This window comes from Megalops cyprinoides, chromosome 12 (genome assembly GCF_013368585.1).
Source record: "Megalops cyprinoides isolate fMegCyp1 chromosome 12, fMegCyp1.pri, whole genome shotgun sequence".
In the NCBI taxonomy this organism is placed as follows: domain Eukaryota; kingdom Metazoa; phylum Chordata; class Actinopteri; order Elopiformes; family Megalopidae; genus Megalops; species Megalops cyprinoides.
The window spans coordinates 28129136-28148299 of NC_050594.1; the positions used below are offsets into that span (position 1 = coordinate 28129136).

General features: G+C 46.6%; 1 protein-coding gene across 1 annotated transcript; it reads right to left on the bottom strand.

Moving 5' to 3' along the window:
• Positions 1-3055: 3055 nt before the first annotated feature.
• On the bottom strand, positions 3056-6144 carry LOC118786644 (photoreceptor outer segment membrane glycoprotein 2-like). The gene is made up of 3 exons (XM_036541835.1): positions 5564-6144; positions 4320-4566; positions 3056-3322 (listed from the first exon to the last, which is right to left on the bottom strand). Exons 1-3 carry the CDS (start codon positions 6142-6144, stop codon positions 3056-3058), a joined length of 1095 nt encoding a protein of 364 aa, XP_036397728.1.
• Between the last annotated feature and the right edge of the window lie 13020 nt (positions 6145-19164).

Genomic DNA, 19164 nt, shown 5'->3' on the forward strand with positions numbered 1-19164 from the left:
GACCAAGCATGCTCTGTGGTTATTACTGCAGATACTATGGTTGTCTTCCATATTACATATCCACAGTGACATCCTACACATGGTTAAGCAGACAAAGTCACTCCCTATGTTTGCGTCTATTGCATAAATAACAGGTTTTTATTCTTCCTCAGTCAGGAGAGCTTTGCTTTGCACATGGATGCATTGGAAGCTTCCCATGCACCTGGATGTCTGTGTTGTGTCCAGTATGTATTCTTAAGTCAAACAGGAGTGCATGGGAGAAGCTACATGCATTTTTTTCAGTTTTTGTTGGCATGTGTTCATGTCTATGCATACAGCTATTCTGTTGTCACTACTATTACTGTGGCACAGCTATTTATATTAATATTGTCATTGTTTTATAGATATTATTATTACCTCCAAACATCTGTGGTCTCTGCAGAGGGACACAGACAGCCTTCCCCTGAGCTTTCCTTCCCAATCCTGTTATCTGGACTATATACTGCCTTGTCTTCCTAACTGCAGTAGGAGTGTAACTTACACCAGGATTCTGATGCAGAATGCAAATGAGGAGTTCTTTGCGTGAGGAGTTCTTTGCATGAGTTGAAATACTGTACTATAAAATACTGTACTATAAAACCAAATTGGATTATAGGTTAAGCCCACAGCTCCAGTAACCCTTGGCTGACCCATTTTGACCCAGAGGGCAGGCTGAAACGGTGTTACTTGTATGTGTCTCCTGTGTACAGAAAAATGTTTGGATTTGTAGCAACTTGTTTTAGAAGCCTCTGTACAAGAGGACACAGCAGTGTGCTGCAGTCTCCAGGATAAGGCCCAGATATGCAGATGACATTATTAAGTGGACACTCATGCTGAGCTCCCTAGATGCAGACTCTCTGACCTTGAACAGGGTCAGTGCTCTTTCTTAGTCATCCCAAGGAAAATCCAGGAACTTTAACCAAAATGGGTCCAACACCTTTCTCTGTTTCCTGAAAACAGGCCCATCTCTGTTTTGGGGGAGTTGGATGGCCTTCTGCGGGGTCACATGGTCATACTTTTCCAAGGTCCTATCCTACCTTTGTAATTGTCAGGGCCTATAATCGGATATACAGGCTGTGACAGATTGGAAGTGAAGTAAGGAGAAATCTCATTAGCTCCTGGATTAGGGAAAGGTAGTGGCTATTCTTTGGCCTATTGGGGAGCTGCTTGAGTCTACATTATCACTCCCAGTCACTGAATCCCATTCCTAAATGGTGGTCAACCATCCTCCAATAGAGAAAAGGGTGTGCATAGTGAAGACCTCCATACTCTTCAAATGCAATCAGTTCACACAATGAAGTTCAGATTCTGACAAGTGTTAAAGTACATTTAAGGTTGACTTTCAGTTTCTGGTTTGAAATTGACCACTGAACACTTCACTAATCAATTGCATAAACTATATACATTGCTCCCCCAGCTTAGGATAGGACACTGGCAAATCATTTGTCAGAATAAGACAATATCATAGAGAAACACAGAAATAAGGAAAATTTATAAAGAGTTTATAAAAAGTAGAGTTTTTTAATTGGATTTGGTTTGTCATTTTTGTGCAAAAAAGGAACATATTCTCTTGAACATACAGAAAGAAATTAGAAAATCTTCTCTGAATCTGATACCAATAGTAAAGACACTTTTCAAAAATAGCGGTTCCTTTTTGAGTTGCTGTGGGTGAAGGAAGTGTTCAGATGAAAGCTGTTATCTGAACATTGGAAAATAAGTAAAACCAATTTGAAAAGGTTGATCTTCAGACCTATATAATTCTTACTTTTAAGAAGCATTTTCTTCCTAGGTGTAAGGGGTCACATGACCACTCATGATGTTCTCTCCCTATCGAGGTAAGAATCACAAAAGGCTTTGTCAGAGAGATGGAAAAAAAAATGCCTACATTTGTGCAGACTTTTTCTTGAGACCAGACTATTGTGTATTTTATCTTACTATCAACATTGTAGTCTACTTCCACTGAACAGATCTGTGTGAAGAGATTGAGATAATGGTTTTGGAATGTCCTTTGAATTGTTCCATCAGAATACAGTATTTTAAACCAGTTCTGCATATTCTCTGGAAGTATGCCCCTAAAGGTCATGAGTGGGCCGAGGCACAAAAGAAAGTAATATTGCCTAAGCTCCCATTCTGAACAGGAGAACTATTGCCTGTCTGGTCTTCAATCTCAGGCTGAAGGCTGAAGATACAGTTTCAGAAATTTGTGTGTTCAGGTAAACGTCACACCAGTAAACAAGTTCAAAGTCACCCAATGCACACAAAAAACATCACAGCTATCATTGGGCTTTAAAAACCAGCCAGCTCAATTCTAAACTCTTCAACTCTAAACCTAAGGAAAGCAATGGCAGTACTTTCTGCCTCTACCACATGAAGCTGATGAAGAACGTATTCATTGTATCTGGTCTTTCCAGTGACATTTAGCCACATTTTACTGTTTTCTTGTCATCAACGGACACATCAGTGTGCATCCAACATCAGCACAAGATTTCATAATGAAGAAAACCATTATGAATTAAGTTGCAAACAAGGCGTTACAAAGTTCTGTATGGCAGTTTCCCATCTGTTCATTTGTTAGACTGGCTTGTTAATGCAGACTTAACATTAAAGGTTTCAATGTGTGTAAGTCAGCCACTGCCCCATCGGTTTGGATCTATTTTGTCCTTTGTGAGTGTACCAAAGGAATGAGTTTATATGGTATGTCCATCAGCAGCTGCTCTGTATTTGGAGTTTACCTGGTTTAAGTGGTAGAAGCGGTAAACCATTCCTCCCTTTCACTTGACCTTCAAAATTATCCAATGGGATGACCCTTTTTCACAGGGTATAACATCTAGCTAAATCCTCAAACAAGCATATCCTGACAAATCAATCCTGTCTGCTAGCTCCTTGTAGCACTCTCACAGCCCAGCTCTCCCAGGTGGTGGCTCATATTGTCCGGTTTTGAAGAGGTTTTCAATGGACTACCATTCCTGTGCTCCCCAGGCTTGGCTATCAGATAACCTCTTGACCTCTGTGGCCCCAGTGTGGCGTGGAGGTGGGGTTAGCTGGCCACAGGGATTGGTTTGGGGGGTACATTATCTGGGCCATATTTTGCAGTGGAGGGGACATCGATATTGGGGTCACCATTCTCCTCAGTGTCGACCTGGTTGCACTTGCCCAGGTTCTTAATGATGTTGAAGTTGGAGCGGGCCGTCTCCACGAAACTGTTCTCCAGCAGCCAGCCATCGGACTCCGATTCGGGGTCCCCCTGGAGGAGAACGTTCTCCATGGCAGTCTGGAGGTAGCGCACCCCTGTCAGCACGGACAGCTGCAGAGGGAGAGTGAGGGGCCGTGAGTGAATGCACAGCTCCAAGAAGGTTTTTTTTTTAGGTTTTCTGGACCATTCTTAACTTTTTTCATAAGGTTAATTCAGTACTTTTTTCCATTACAGTATTTCTAACACATACACTGATAGATAAGCTGTGGAGAATGGAGAGGTAAACCCCAAGAAATACTAGAACAAAGGAACAAACAAATCTTACTTCATTAAAAAGAAGTCCCACATTTTTAGTACATTTTTAATACAGGAATGCTGTTTGCTTGTGAATGCTTTTCTTGTCAGTTGAAAGACACAGTTTCTGTCCTGGTGTTTGCTGTTTCACAGGGTGGCCCTAGTTTGAATTGGGTTTGCATATGGATGGCAGCAGTGCCAGCACAATGCCAGTGTGTAAGCTGTGAAATAGGAGCACCTATGTATGACCCTCTAGAGGACGATGGGAGTGTCCAGGCAGAGCTGAGCATGGATAACCTGTGTCACAACAGAGACTTACTATGGGATTAGGCAACACGCAAAGTGAATGAACTACGTTTTTAATCGCGCTTAGTGTGGAGACAGGACAAAAAGAGGAGAGGGCTACTCTACTGCTGAGTACACCGACCACATTTCAGACACAGTAATAATCACTCTGTTGTGTGTCTTTTCAACCCCAAGACTGCTTTTAAATCAACTTCAACTGAATGTCTAGATGCACAGGGAACTCTAACCTCTTCCTTATTTGCCAATGCTCCTAATGGTGACCCATTTCTTTTCAGTTGCTGGAGCAAATGAGGAGATTTCCTGCATGTTAAAATCACTGTAAGAGTGTCTGCGAAACAAATATATTATATTGAAATTTGACTCTGGGCATGATCTAGGAGTATACAGAGGTTCCAGTCTGCGCAGATATGAGAGCTGTTGCCTTATTAAATGAAATCAATGAAAATGTGTTAATGTGCGTAGGGTGCATGGCTGTGTCCTCGAGCTGCCAGCAGGTGTGGAGCCCCACCTCAAAGAGCCAGATGATGAGCACGGTGAAGCCGATGGACTGCATGATCTGGTGGTAGTACTCCAGCAGGGCCTGCCGGCAGCCGCGCTGCCAGAGGTTCAGCTCCTCCGTCTGATAGTCGTAGTTGAAGTGGGCCGAGTTGTTGGTGATCTGGTGCTGGATGCAGGGCCGGGGGGAGTAGACGTTGCAGCAGCTGAAGGGGACCCCGTCCGTCAGGTACTTCCCCTCCACATTACTCCTCAGACGGCTGCAGATAGGGGGCGGGATATTAGGCTGAATTAGAATTTGTGAAATGGAAAGTGAGCTGGATACACACTTGAGGCCAGACCTCTGAGCAGGAGCTAGAGAGGTGTAGCTGCGGAGCTGAATTTTCTTCCACTGAAAAATTGGTTATGGAATATAAGTGATGAGTATGGTCTCTTAACATCCCTGTGGGTGTGACAGCAGTGCTAATAGGGTAGGAAATCAGCAGCTTTTCAATGTGTGATTGCAAACAACAAATCTTAACAAAAAAGCTGATTTCAAACAATAATGGAGACATCTGCAAAAAATCACACTAATGGAATGATAGAAAAACATGCACATAATTCATGCCAAATAAGTCATTCAGAGTTACTGGAAAAATGCAATCCCCTCACTTGGTATCATATCAACTAATAATTATTCATAAGAATTTTGTTATAAAGAACCTTTGAATTTAAGCATTTCAAGCACTTTTTAGAAAATACCTTGACTCACAGTAGTGAGAGGTCAACATAACGAGGACCAGGCAATGGTGGGATGTTCCCAGCTAAATTGATCCATGGTAAGGCAGTGCTCAATATTATGGCTTTATGATGGTGTGAGTATGTAGGTCATTGTGGTGACACTATGCACTGATGACGGAGCAAAGTGATCATTGTTTAGAGGCATTTTGACCCAATAAACCTAATTTAGTGTTAGTATAAAGAATGCAGCACATTATTTCTTACATCACTGTAGATTTGTGATAATGGCTTTGGGCATACTCAGGGCATACAGACATGTGCATTATGATAAGGACTGGAATGGCAGCAGCATAGCTTGGTGTTGAACTTTATCCTAGCCTCAGTGACTGCAATTTCCCTGTTATTCAGTCCTAAAAAATATGTGAAATCAGCTGATGTTTGAATTTAGGTTCTTTGGAATGTCCCAGTTTGACAAAAGTCACACGCAAGATGATATGAACTAGGGGGATTGTGGGTACTGTAGTCTATGGTACTTACTCCACCACTTCTCTGCGGGACATGTCCAAGTAACGGTTGCTGATCCATTGGATCTGGAACCAGTCTTTGAAGCCCCCATTGCCGCAGCACTGGAACTCGATCTGCAGCAGGTCCACTGTCCGCTTGAGGAAGCAGCGGCCGGGCGTTTCCGTGTCCTTGTAGTAGCGCATGGCGTCTCGCAGCCCTACATAGAGTGACTCCTCCAGTTCGGTGCGCATGCTGTAGCACATTAGCGCACCCACCAGGATGCAGAAGGTGAAGAAGAAGGTGCAGATGATGTAGGGCAACATCAGCAGCTTCCACCGCAGGAACTTGGTGGTGTCCACACAGTCATAGCAGATTTTTCCACCCAGAAAGTTGATGCCACAGGCGATGAGGCCCACGGCGATCAGCATGTTGGGCACAGAGTGGACCTCCCGCTCGGACATTATCTCCCGCCTCTTGTTTATCTCCACCTTCAGGAAGAGGCCCAGGCTGAAAAGGATGATGCCTGTCACCACGGAAACCCAGTTCAGGACCCACAGCACCTGGGCCAGCTTGTCCCTCTTGTTCTTGGTGAACTTTACCCTCAAGACCGCCATCCTGGATTTTGTGACTTTGCTGGGTTTTACGATTTATTCCGTCATCACAGAGCTGGGCCAAGGGGAAGAAAGGGGGGAAGAGGACAGGAGAAGGCAGGAGTGGCAGTCTACTCGGGGAAGGGAGGGGCAGGGAAGACGATGGGAGCTACTTTCTAGAGTCTATTCTAAGCAGCTTAGCAGAGGTGTTTTTGTACACTATGGTCTCCATGGTACGTCGCAGCCATCCTGAACAACACAATAAAACACACAAGCGACAATAGTAAATATCGGTAGCATCCCAAACACTGACATTCTCAATTATTAACTGTGCAGAATCATTGTAGGCAAATACTGCTGTAACAGTTCATTCAGTAGCCATTTCAAATCAGCGCATCAGCACTTTGTCGTGATCTTAAATGAGAGTATTGGAGATGACAAGAATATGTACCAGCTTCTTCTGTTATGCAAATATTAAAATATTGAGTTTTTCCAGTTAGAAATTATGACTATTATGACAACACAGTCTATAAAAGTATTTGGTTCTTTTGGTTAAGTGACCCCATTTGGTAAGACAGAAAACTCTGAACGTGTCCAGTCGTATCAGTCGTTGACTGCCCTACCTAAGATTGTCGCCCAGGCTAAGAGCAGAAATATAACTTACCTTTTTCGTGGGAAAAATTCACATTGTTGGCACAGTCAGAGATAGTCCTACGCGTTTGTTTTGCCTCTTTTTCTAATGAGCATGATAAAAGCGAGCCGGGAGAGCCGAGTGGGGTGTTCCTGCTGTCAGAGAGAGGGACAGCGCCGGCGCTCTCAAAGTGACTTCCATGCCCTGCCTCTATCCCTCCACGTAATCCCCTTTAATCATTAATCAGCCCATAGGATTTGAAGAAACGCCTTCTGCCACCTACACAAATCTGACCAGAGTAGAGTAGTGTGTCAGTTTATGTGCGTGCAGACATGATGGTAATACATGTTTCTGTCATTTCTCCTGTTTGTCTTAATTATGTTTTTGCCCATGCATTAGAATATTTTTTTAATTTATTGCGTGACAGCAATAGATATGAAAAGGTTAACAAATGGACACTGGATAAAAAATTCTGAGCTCATATACAGCCCTGACTGTAAACTGTTTAGTAAGGGCATGTTTTCTGCCCTGCTGTGCGTGTTCTAAAGCGCTGCAGTAGTGAGAAATTAATCTCCCTGTATCTGTATGGATTCAGTGGAGTGGAGTCTGCACGCAACGCCACTGTCCTTCAAGCAAAGGACCCAGCTGAGTGTGTATGGACACAGTAACCAGCCTTCCAGTGCTATGCAAGAACCAATAATATTTACATTGTTGAAAACTGGCCCCCCTTGCTTTGATATGGTGAGGGAATTATGCACCGTCCACAGACAGGTGTGATGGTATCATAAACTCAGTTGTATCTCCCATCTGTTCCTGTGTGATGCTTTCTTAATTGCAATATGCTAAATCTAATAACACATATGCATGGTAAAAAGCAAGGCCTTCTAGAATCTACTGAATTAGCATGTATTAGGACTACACCTGAATATCATTTCCATTCCAGGAGAGCAGGTTACCTTGTGAGTATATGGTTATCTTACCCTGGCTTTTTGGCTGTTTTACTATTTACCAACCAGTGAGTGATTGCGTTTATCACAGGTTAGCAGACACCCAACTGCTCTGACCACAGTCAGCCCACCATGATGCAAGACCAGGTAGGTAGCAAAAAAAGCCAAACTTTATTATTACAGTAAGGATTAAAATCTTAGCTCATTTAAAGACAGCACACCTTGGAGTCACCCCCTTTTGCCTGCTCTCCCCACTGCAGGCCATGGCAGAACCTTGTCCCCTCCCTCCCGGAGGATAGCGCCCCCCCACAGGTATGTGCACACACTCCAACCCACAGCACACGGTGATCCCCTCACAACCTCACACTCTGGCAGGTAAGCAAGCACTGCAAGCAGGTAAGCAAGCACTGCAAATTCCCCACACAAGCTGTGGGTGGTGCCTCCCTCTGGCCAGAGTGAGCTGGTGCAGGATCGGACACAGACCAGGTGGGGGGGGGGGGGGGTCACAGGCTTCCACAGGGAGCACTCACACGCACACACACACTTGGTATAAAAGTAATCGCTTCTACCCCAGGCAGCAACGTCAAAGATAAAAACAAATCTTGATACCAAACACAAAATACAAAAAAGAATCCCCAAAACACCGTTGTGTCCCAAGTAAAATAGAGTCCCTTGGCTGTCTGGACGCCAGGCAGTTCTGTGCTGCTGGGTTGGGTTATGCTGCCTCTCAGATCTGATCCCTCGCCGCCCCTGCAACTCCTGCGAACGTGAAGAGGGAACTGAGAGAGCTGGCATAGCCACCCCTGGTCACACACACATATGTATGAATGTAACACATTCCTTACGAAAAGCAGGGCGGATGCTCCTGCTATTTACGCCAGTTGACCAGCCGGGCAGCAGCTTCTCTGTGGAGCGTCTGCGGTCGACAACCTTCCTCCTCCCTGAGCTCTCTGCTCCGGCTATGTTCCATCCTGCCAGAGTCCCGCACAAACACAGAAACACATGACCAAAAAAAGAAACAAACACAACCAAAGGAAAAAAAAAACTCCACAAAAACAACTTAATACACGCCACAACAGAGCGCTTCCCCACACACTCCTGTTACCTTCCTCCAGGCAGCTGTCCCCTCACCACCCCAACTGAAACTGAGGGGGCAGTTTCACCCATAAACTAGGTTGAGGCTAATGTTGCTGTCACAGTGGGGTGTTGGTCAAAACACAGGAGTCAGGTTTGGGGTTCAGAATTTTATTGAGGATTTTCATGGAGTATGTGTGGAATGTGTGGATGTATGTGTGTGTGTGTGTGTGTGTGTGGTGTCCTGCAAGGGAAGAAGCAGGAACACAGAATTAGGCCAGTATAGTCACAAAAGTGAACAATTCCCACAGCATTAAACACCACAAGTACATGGATAGCTCAATGGAATGGGAGCCCTCTACATGAACACAAATGTAAAACCTAACCAAACCTACAGAATTGGTGCAGCTATGCGTATGAATTTTCTCTACGTGCAATTGGTACACTACTTGTGGGTAATCAGTGCAGTGCCTCATTCACAGCCGTGGTACACACAATCCAGCTGTGAGCTAACAGCCGCTAGGTTGCCTGCTGCTTAGGAAGCCGCCCCCCTTATACTACTATGCATGCGCAACAGGGCTAACAATAGGACGCGGTTCTGTCCGCGACCGCAGGAGGTCCTATGTGTGTACCGTTCTGATTACACTGTACCGCATGCATGTAGAGGAATCGATGATGCTAGCTAGCTGGATTTATGGGAAGAATAATTGTTTCGTCTGCTATTTGTCCTGCAACAGTGTAGTCTACTGTACAAACAATGCGCAATGCTAACGTGTTGCCTTCCACAAACAAACACTTTGTCTCGGCACAAATAACAGACGAACACGATCTTAATTAATATGCACACATAATATGCATTGAATAAGAATGCATATCACCCTTCTCTCTCTGTGAACTGTGGCCTAGTACTTACGTTGGCACAGACACACACAATAACAACACAATACTCTGTCCCCAAGGGTTTGGTCTCCCCAGTTCTTCACCCCACAGGTATCGGTGCAGTACTGAGATGGGAGAGGTCACCACTTCTTTTATATTGTCCCGTATCTTTGGCCTTGTTGGGGTTCTTATTGGTGGCCAAAGGATATGGACAGGTCAGAGGGCAAATAATGATCTGCTTAGGGCTGTCCTTGGGGGTGCGCCTGTGCCTCGGGTTACCTGTGGGGGTCCTTCTGATAAGGGGAGCAGCAGGTTTGGGCAGGTTTCAACTGAGTTGTAAACAAAGTGACTGTGAGAGGTGGGGGTTGGGTGCACAAACAACAACTAAGGAATGTGACCCTTTTCTATACCAACCAACTGCTTTTTAAAGGCTCCAAAGCTCCCCAACATGCCCAGCTCACAGGTGCCTGGCATAGCTTGCTCGTTATTCAACCATTCAATAATTGCTGTGCCACACCCGCATGCAACTCCCTGGGCTGCCTGACACGTTCTCACACACAATGTGGCCAGTGAGGGCCTCAGAGAGGCTGAGATTACTGGATTACACAGGCCCAAAGGAGCTTGTGGGGAAAGCAGAGAGTGGACATGCAGAGGAGCAGTCAGCAAATCTGGAGAGGAGGGAAGGTCCAGCCCTGATCCCCGGAAGCAGAGAAAACTGCTACACAGCCCAGCCCGGGAAGCCATTTCACCTGTCAAAACTAACGGCTGCTACACACACAGCTTGGTCCAGGCTGTTCCATTTGCAGGGACAGAAAGGCATGCGGGTCATTTTAACCGTCATTTTAACCACTGTGTTGATTCAGATCTGAGTTCCTGTGACCTGATGACGAACTTTACCAAAAGGAATGGTATCTGAAGCTTTCACTAACATTTAAGCACAAGCGATCTTGAAACCAGAAGGTAAGTTTCTTGCCAATTAGTTGCTACAGAAATGTACACTCTTTGTATTGCAGAGTCTTCAAATGTATGTTTTAGATGAAAAGTACTTGACTGTTACTTTATTCTGCCTCACTCTGACTGGACTTGCAATGTCATTCCAGTTAACAATGCTAAGAATAACTAGAAACTACTAAATAACAATGTCAATCATGAGAATTCTTTTTGCCTCTAGGACTTTAGAGTGTTGGCATGTATCCTCTGGAGGGATGAACAAATTGCTCATTAATTTCCCACATTCCCTTGGCAAAGGGACTAGAGGCACTGCAACAGAAATGAATGACTTTGCATATCTGAAAGGAGCTTTAAAACAATGACGCTAATTTCTAAATACAGGTTATTCCAGGTGGACATATTTCTACCGACTGCTACATAGAGGCTGATTGACAGAGTGCCTGACCTGAACATTCAAAGTGCAATTGCAAAGCAATTATGAGAATGCAACCAGCAAATACAAGTGCTCTATTACAGTCCTGGGACAGGAGTCTCCCAACCCATTGACAGCTGTATGTATACGGGAGCGGCGATAGTTATAAAGTGTTGCACTCTAAGCCCCAGTTTGTCTTCAAGCATGACCTGAGCACATGGTTGTTGTTATGTCTCACTCTCCAGATGTTGCCTGTGGAGGTGGCTCAAGTCTCACCTGAGGATGTGTCTAGTGGTTGTGAAGATAACCGGGGTTCCATGGAAACTTTTTCAAGAGGTTGTCGTCTTTTATTCCAGCCAAACAACACCAGTTCCTTCACTACATGTAATGTTATGTGTCCAGTGTTGACACCCCCCCCTGCTTTTCCTGCTCCAGGGATTTCTTTCAAGAGCATTTTGGACTTGGAGGGCATTTGGACCCAGGCCCTAGCCAACAACAATATGAGGGCAATCATTCGCTGGATGCAAGCTCTCTCGGTAGAAGGCAAGTGCTTTGCTCCAGGATTTTAAACATAGCTGTAGCAGCACACATTAGCAACATCAGTTGTTTTTACATTCTGTACATTGTTTCTGGAATCCCTGAACACAACATCAATATCTTTGATATACTGTAGGTGACACAGATGTGGATGACAATCTGGCAAATTTTGATACCTGGGTTCTGAAAATGGCCAACGTTAACAAGAAAGAGTTGCTCACTGTCTGTAAGTATGGGAAGCAAAAACACAACTCCAAAATAATTTATCAGTAATGAAATAGTTTCCCACAATGTGACAGATTAGCACCAAATACAATATGGCTACATGTTTTTGGAAGTCTTAATAACCATAAAAGTGTGTGGCAGTGAAGAGGATTGGTTTCATTTGCATAATAAAAATGAGTCAGCAGCCAGGGACATGCATTATAAACAAGGGACTGATGAGCACTTTGGTATGTGTGTATAATTGTTTTCCTTGCCTCGCCTTCCTGGCTCAAGGTTTCAGCTGCTGCAGGGGCCTGTGGATGTACCTTGACCAGCAATCTTTCACCAGGATCCACCTCCTCCTGCAGAGGCTGAGAAACCTTCTGTCACTCATGAAGTGGGGGAGGAGCCAGCAAAACTCTGCTGACCACTGGACGGGTAAACAGCCTGAGTGGTGAATGTGACGTCTAAAACATAGACTATCACATTGCTCATTTACTGGTGATTAAATTCCACTTTTTGTTTTTTGGTTCTGGTGATTCACCTGTAATGCATGGGCCTCTGTGGTCTCCAGAGGTGGAGGAGGGGTGCTGGGACCGGGAGTGCTGGGCCCTGAAGCAGCACATCTGGCTGGGCCAGCTGGTGCAGTGGTTCAGCATCACAGGACTTCTGCCTAAGTCCCCTGGTATCATCACTGTAAAATATATAACTGCCTAAGTCCCCTGGTATCATCACTGCAAAACATATAACTGTCTCTTCACTTGCATCTCTATCCAGAGTTCAAGCTTATCCATATATTGTTTATAAAATACACACATATACAGATCATGCAATCCCACTCATTCAAAGCTAGTCACCATGTGCCTAATCAATTCAACTCTCTCTCTCTCTCTCTCTCTCACTCTCTCTGTCTTTCAGATTCCCGTGAAACGAAACGCATTGCACAAATGTGGCGGGAGATGGAGCAGAGCCAGAGGCTCTGGTGTGAGTCACTCAGGTAATAGAAGTGTTGAAACAGGCCTGTGCTCTCCAAACAGCATCCTAATGAAGGGCCTGCCCGGAGGGGGTGACCTTTTAGAGGGTGACCCTCTCTCTGCTCTCATTAGGCGACAGGACAGCAAGGACCGGACTTCACTGATCCAGAGTATGGTGGCTCAAGTGAACAAACGGCACGGGCCCGTATGGACGTCAGAAGACAGCCCACAGCAGGGTTACCCTCCCCCCTGTCTCCAGGCATTGCTGAAGCTGGTGCTGGTGCCTCGCATTGACACTGTGTCCTTACAGGCCATTGTATCCTTCCACTTATGTGTCCCTCACAGCTACTAAACACTTCACCAAATCACTTAATATTGTAGCTCTAGTCTTCAACCATAATGTGTACAAATGGTATTGACAAATACCTAGCTGTATAAATGAGTAACATGTAACAGTTTTAAGCTATGTTCCTTGCTTTGGATATGAGCATCTGCTAATTAAATGTGGTATTTTTTCTAATAACTGTGTTAAAACTACATTCACCCACACATTATTTAGCATTTTCTTCAGCTGCATGCACAATATTATAGTTTAGTGGGACTCATGATGTTGCTCTGAAAGTATAAAATATTTTGGTTGCTACTGATGTTACAACTGTGTACATTTTCAACTGGAAGACCTCTTTAACGCAACATTTCAGCTGATGTACTTTGTTCAGGATGTCACCAACTTCCTCCAGTGCAAAGATGACCTTCTGAAATCATTCTCAATTGCCTTTACCATTCCTCTCAGTTTCTGTCAACACATCAAAGGATTCTGGCTACTTGACCATGGGCAAATATCTGTATGTCTGACACTAGTCTGTACTGCGCATATGCTGTGAATTGCGTGTCTTTCCAGCGGGAACAGAACAATGATTTTCCATCACCCTTTGCAGAGGTCAATGGATTTGCTGCTAAGCTGCAGATCCACACACCCCTGCTTCTCCTGGCACCATCGCTCCATTGTCCAGACCTTGCTAAGGAGAGAGCAGGCCCGGAGTGCTCTCAGGTACATCTACTGGAACAGACCTGCCATTGAGAACGTCCAGGACCTCAGGCTCTACGTTGATGTCCTCTTACAAAACAGGTACATGTAACTCCAGTGTCACTCCAGTGTCAAATGTCCTTGCCATTCTTTCTATTTGCAAGTGGCTGTAGGTCTGAATTACCCGCTGTTTGAATGTCCCCCAGGTGCATCACTGAAGCCTGGGCCCTCCTAAAGGAAAGCAAGGCGGGGAATGATGACATCATAAGACACTACCTGCCTGGCTTTGAGAGACTGGGCATGCCTGTGTATTCTGGTGCCAACCTGGCAACACCCAACAAGGTAACCTGCCCTGCCATTCATAACACCAACAAGTAAGATGTCTTTACACATTTGTGTTTGCTCCCTGTTACCACTGCATTTTTTATTTAGGCAAAGTCCACCTCAAGCCAAACAGAAGGCCCCATTGCACAATCAGATCAGACACAATCAGAAACATCTGCCTGGGAAGAGCCTGGATGTACAGTCACAGGTATGTCCTGGACTGATGTGCCATTTGGACTGGATCAGTTGAAGCTGTTTTCAGCTCCAATCCTCACCCCTTATCTGTCATTTAACCAAATCATGATGATATCATTACGTCATTGGACCCATGAAAGCAGGGTGCAGTGGCTGCAGTGGCCGCAGTGGAGGCTTGCATGCTGTAGGAGCAGCGTGTTTGTCAGGTGGTCTTGACGCGTCTGTGTCTCTGTGCGCGTGTGCTGTGTCGAAACGCAGGGCTGCCTCCTCGCCCCCTGTCTGCACGGCTCTTCCAGGCCCAGAGCTGCGCTGCTCTCTCCTCTGCGGATCTGGTGCTGATGCTGAGAGAGGCTGTGCAGGAAGTGACGGAACCCCCACCCCCAGCAAGGTAGGGAACAGAAGTCACAAATGTGCCCAAATGACACTGCCCTGCTTTAGATGAATGCTATACTGCTGCTGTATGCTGCTGCGCTATACATTCCTGAGGTGTTGCTGTTGAAAGGGAATACTGGATGACCTGAGGCTGTCTTTGCTCAGCTGAGAGCTCAGCCGCTGTATCTTGCCTCAGACGGACTCATTTTTGGTCTTTTCCCAGGCGCAGCTTTGAAGCTGTATGGCCGAGTCATCTGGAGAAGGCACTGGCTGACCCCACGCCATCTCTGTCCCTTCACGCTCTGCGGCATGTCCTACCCAGTGCCCCACCTGCAGTCATGGACAATGGACACATGCTACAGCCCAGTGACAAGGAGGAGAGTGAGGAAGAGGAAGAAGAGGAGCCAGCACCAAACGTGGTTAGGATATCGCTGATGAAAGTGGTAGCCTGTCTGAACAGGCACTGCAGTACATGCTGTTTATTGGTAATGGTGTTGAATAGACAAGAGCCTAAGGGTTTTCAATATTTACTATTTACACTTTGGGAATATGTTGCAATTGCAATTAAGCTTATGGTAAATTTTCATAGAAATGGTTATCATCATCATCATCATCATCATCATCATCATCATCATCATCATCATTATCATTATCTGTTGGCTTTGTCTGGATGCAGGAGCAGTTGGCAGAATACTGCAGCCACTCGGTGTCCCAGGACAGCTCATCAGAGGAGCCTGTGTCCTCCTCCACCACCGCGTCCACCTCCCCACCTCCTCTCATGCAGGATCTCCAGCCGGCAGTTGAGAGCTTGTGGGTCCAACAGCCTGACCTGCCCACCCCACTTAGCGACGGGGAATGCCTGGATGGGCAAGAGGAGAACTTGGGCTATGGGAGCGAGCCCTGCGTGGAGGACACGGCTCTAGGCTGCCCTGATCTGATGCTGACACTAGAGGGCACCACCCGCTCTGTAACCTTCAACAGCCTGAGCAAAGAAAATGTGGAAGATGTGGGATTCTCAGCTCCCTGTAAGTTAGTGCAGGACCATCCAGCTGCACTCATCTTACACTTTTTAACTGTCATTTGCAAATGAAAAAGTCCTCTAAATAACAGCAAACCCATGTATCATCTAACATTGATCTATATTGATTTATTAAGTTACTATCAAGTTCTCTGTTTTCCTCAGCATTGAAGTAACATTTTAATATTATGATATAATTATAGATGTATGTTTTTTAATGTTTAATGATTTTCTTGAGTGGTTATGGAGGAGAGCAAGACATGTGCAGCAGCTGGGGACAATTTTCTGACAGCAGAGGGCGCTACAGGATTTACTGTAGATGTTACCTGTACAGCGGACATAAGAGGGTAAATGATGAACTTACTACTTGCTTATTTGAAAAAATATAGATACAGTTACTTAAATATAATTGCAGTTATATGAATAATGATTCAATGTGTGAGGTAATATATGTCTTATAACACTGTCTTTAATATCGCTGTTATTTTGGTTGGCCAGAAACAGGAGCAAATTGAACCTCCCTCCTCAGTTCTTCAGCAATGAAGACAACCAATCAGCACCATCTGCCCCTTACAGCCTAATGGAGAGTGACAACCTCCTGTCACCTGACTGTGGTATGCCATTAGAATTGATAAAATGTTTAACTAATATCTAATAAACAGAGAGGTATACACTTTACTGAGCATGTAGGAACTCATTCTATGTTTAATATATTCAACTGCTTACCTCTTTTAACCACTAATTCTCACACTTTTCCTGCATCTTTAAGGTATAATTGCTTTAAATTTGAGAAGTGTCAGGATGGCAGTACTAATTTAGGGCTATGCGTTTATTGGTGGGCTTAAGATAAAATGGACTACACCAAGGCAGTTCCTGAGGACATGTACCCAGCACCTCACGTGATAACTGGAGCTGTGAGAAGTGGCAGCCACCCTGAGGAAAAAGCCAAGAAGTTCTTTTCCCAGGACTCTGTGCCCACCAGCACCTCTGGCTCCCACTTCTTCCTGGACCTGGAGCCTCTGCAGGTGAGTGACAGCTCTATGGTCCAATACCACATCTTAAAAGTGGCCACTTGCCTGATTGTCTGACGCAGTTTGCCCGTTCTTGTGTGTGAGCAGAGAGCGTCTGACCCTGTAAAGCTGGAGGAGGAGGTGGAGTGCTTCCGCAGGGACTCCCAGGAGGCGGTGGACCAGCCCGAAATCCTGACCTCCTGCGCCCTCAGCAAAACCATGCAGGGCTTCTTCAGCGACCTCTACAAGAGCCCCACCCCGTCAGAGTGCAGGCAGGACTGTGCTGCTGATGGTGATGGTGTGCAGCGGGCAGGCGTCTCCCAGGACAGGCCCTCTCTCCTGGACCTGGAGATGAGCCAAAAGCCTGGAGGGAGATACAAGAAGCCCTTCTCGCTGCAGGACTCCCCCTTGCTCATCCCTATCCGCAGGCCGGAGCGGCCGAGGCACCTGCATGGCTCCGGGGCCCCGCTGTCCGTCAGGCGCAGCCCCGCGCGCTCGCCCCAGGTCAGCTCCTCCGAGCCGGCCCGAGACAAGGCCCCCAGTGGCAGGACCTCCCCCAAGAAGGAGGCAGCCTGCTTCCGCAGCACCTCGGACCGCCTGGGCCACTGCAAGCTGGGGGGCTGGTGGAAGCAGGCTCTGGAGACCCGCAGGGCATCGACCGGCCTGCTGCCCGCCATCGACCAGATCTCCAGCATCTCACCTGGTAATGCTGCCTGCTCACATCTACCTTCTGAAATCTGAAATTTTGAGTGAAGTGAGCTGTGTTTTTGGGTACGTGTATGTGTATATTTTGGGTACGTGTGTGTGTGTGTGTCTGTGTGTATGTGTCTTCGTCTTTGTGCATGCCATGCACATGTTTGTGTGGGTTGTGTGAAAAGTTGCAAAAAGTACCTCATCCCCCCAGGTGTGAAACACACTAAAAGTCCGCTCGTGTGGGTCTCAGTGCACAGAAAGCCTTATCTAGTAATAACATGCAAAGTGGTGGGAATTGCAGAGGGGAAGCAGGGACATAATAAGAAAAAAGTAACAGGTTGCATTTGGATTCCGTGAACCTGTTATGGGATAATGGCTTTGAACTGAGGAGACCAAACTAACTAATTAGTGTTGCATTTTTAAAGGCCATTTAGCATTCCTGAATTCACAGTTTGCCACCAAAGGTCAACTCACCGCTTGGCTTCTGTTCAGAGTGCTTTGAAGAGGGCATTCTGGGTAATTGCTTGTCAGTGGCCTCAAGGAAAACCAATATCATTCCTTGATATGAGTTATTTTAATACTGTACTGCAGGGGGAGGGGAGGAGGAAAGAAAGCCTCAGAGTATCCATTTCCTCTGCTGTGTCTTTGGCCTGAGGAATATTAACTGGCTTTCTCCAGTAATAATCCTTGCAGTGGGGAAGGTGCGGAGTGAGTGCCATTTCCATGTTTATTGATGAAGTGTCTTATTAGGTGAGGCAGTATTAATATGGATGAGGTTCTGCTCCAGACACTCGCGGTGCTAATGGCCGTGGGTGTGGGTAGTGGAGGCCGCCTGTTCGGCCCTGCGTGGGTTCTGCTCTCCGGGCTGCCGTCCACTCCCTGGGCTCGTCTGCCATAAGGCCGGGCAGCTCTGCCAGGGCGTGGAGTCCCCATCTCTGCGCAGGGAGGTCGCTGGGAATGGAGGGAAGGGACGGAGTACTCTTCGTTGATTTCTGAAGGACAGGAGGGCTGATAGGCTGCAAACTGCACCTACACCTACCACCTGAAGACCATCAAACAAGCATTTTGGGCTGTTGCTGAAGCCTCCGCAGGTTGTCTCATTGTGTACTGCCACAGCACTGGATGCGGTACCTGGTAGCTATTGTTATTCTTCATGTGGGATGTGCAGATTGCCTCTCCTGTCCCCCAAACCCACCCCACCAGGAGTGCTGGCTGCAGGTGGGCCCGTGCTCATCACTGTGGTGACAGGCTCTCTGATTGGAGGCGCCGTGCCCGTGCCGACCAGCTGCCGCGGCTGGCAGCGGGCAGATGGCGTACATATTGGCTCCTTCGGAGTGGCGTGGCTCCCCCCGCCAGCTGGCGCGCCCCGGGAGGCCGGGGGGGGGGGGGGGGGGCTGCGGGGAACAACGGCGGCGAGCGCCGCTGCGTTGCATTACATTACGGGATTTATGCGTGTAGCAGGTGCCCCTGTCCAGGGTGACTTACAGAGCACTTTTACATTGTGCTCTTTTTTTCCGCGTGCTATGCTGTTATGCAGCTGGGCTTTTACAGAAGCGATTGAAGTTAAGTAAGTGGCTGAAGGGTACGGCAGTAATGTCCCGCCTGGGAATGCGGCGTGCCGGGCCCTGCCGCCCACTCCCGGCGCCCCGCTCAGCTGTGCATGGGAATGATGAGAGGGGCTGTGTGCGCGCGGGGGCAGCCGCCAGCTGGGTCCTCTCCACCACTGCGCTGTGCCTCTTCAAGTTTGATTTCAGAGAGTTCTTAGGACTGAGCTCGGGAACTGCGTGTTCAGGGAT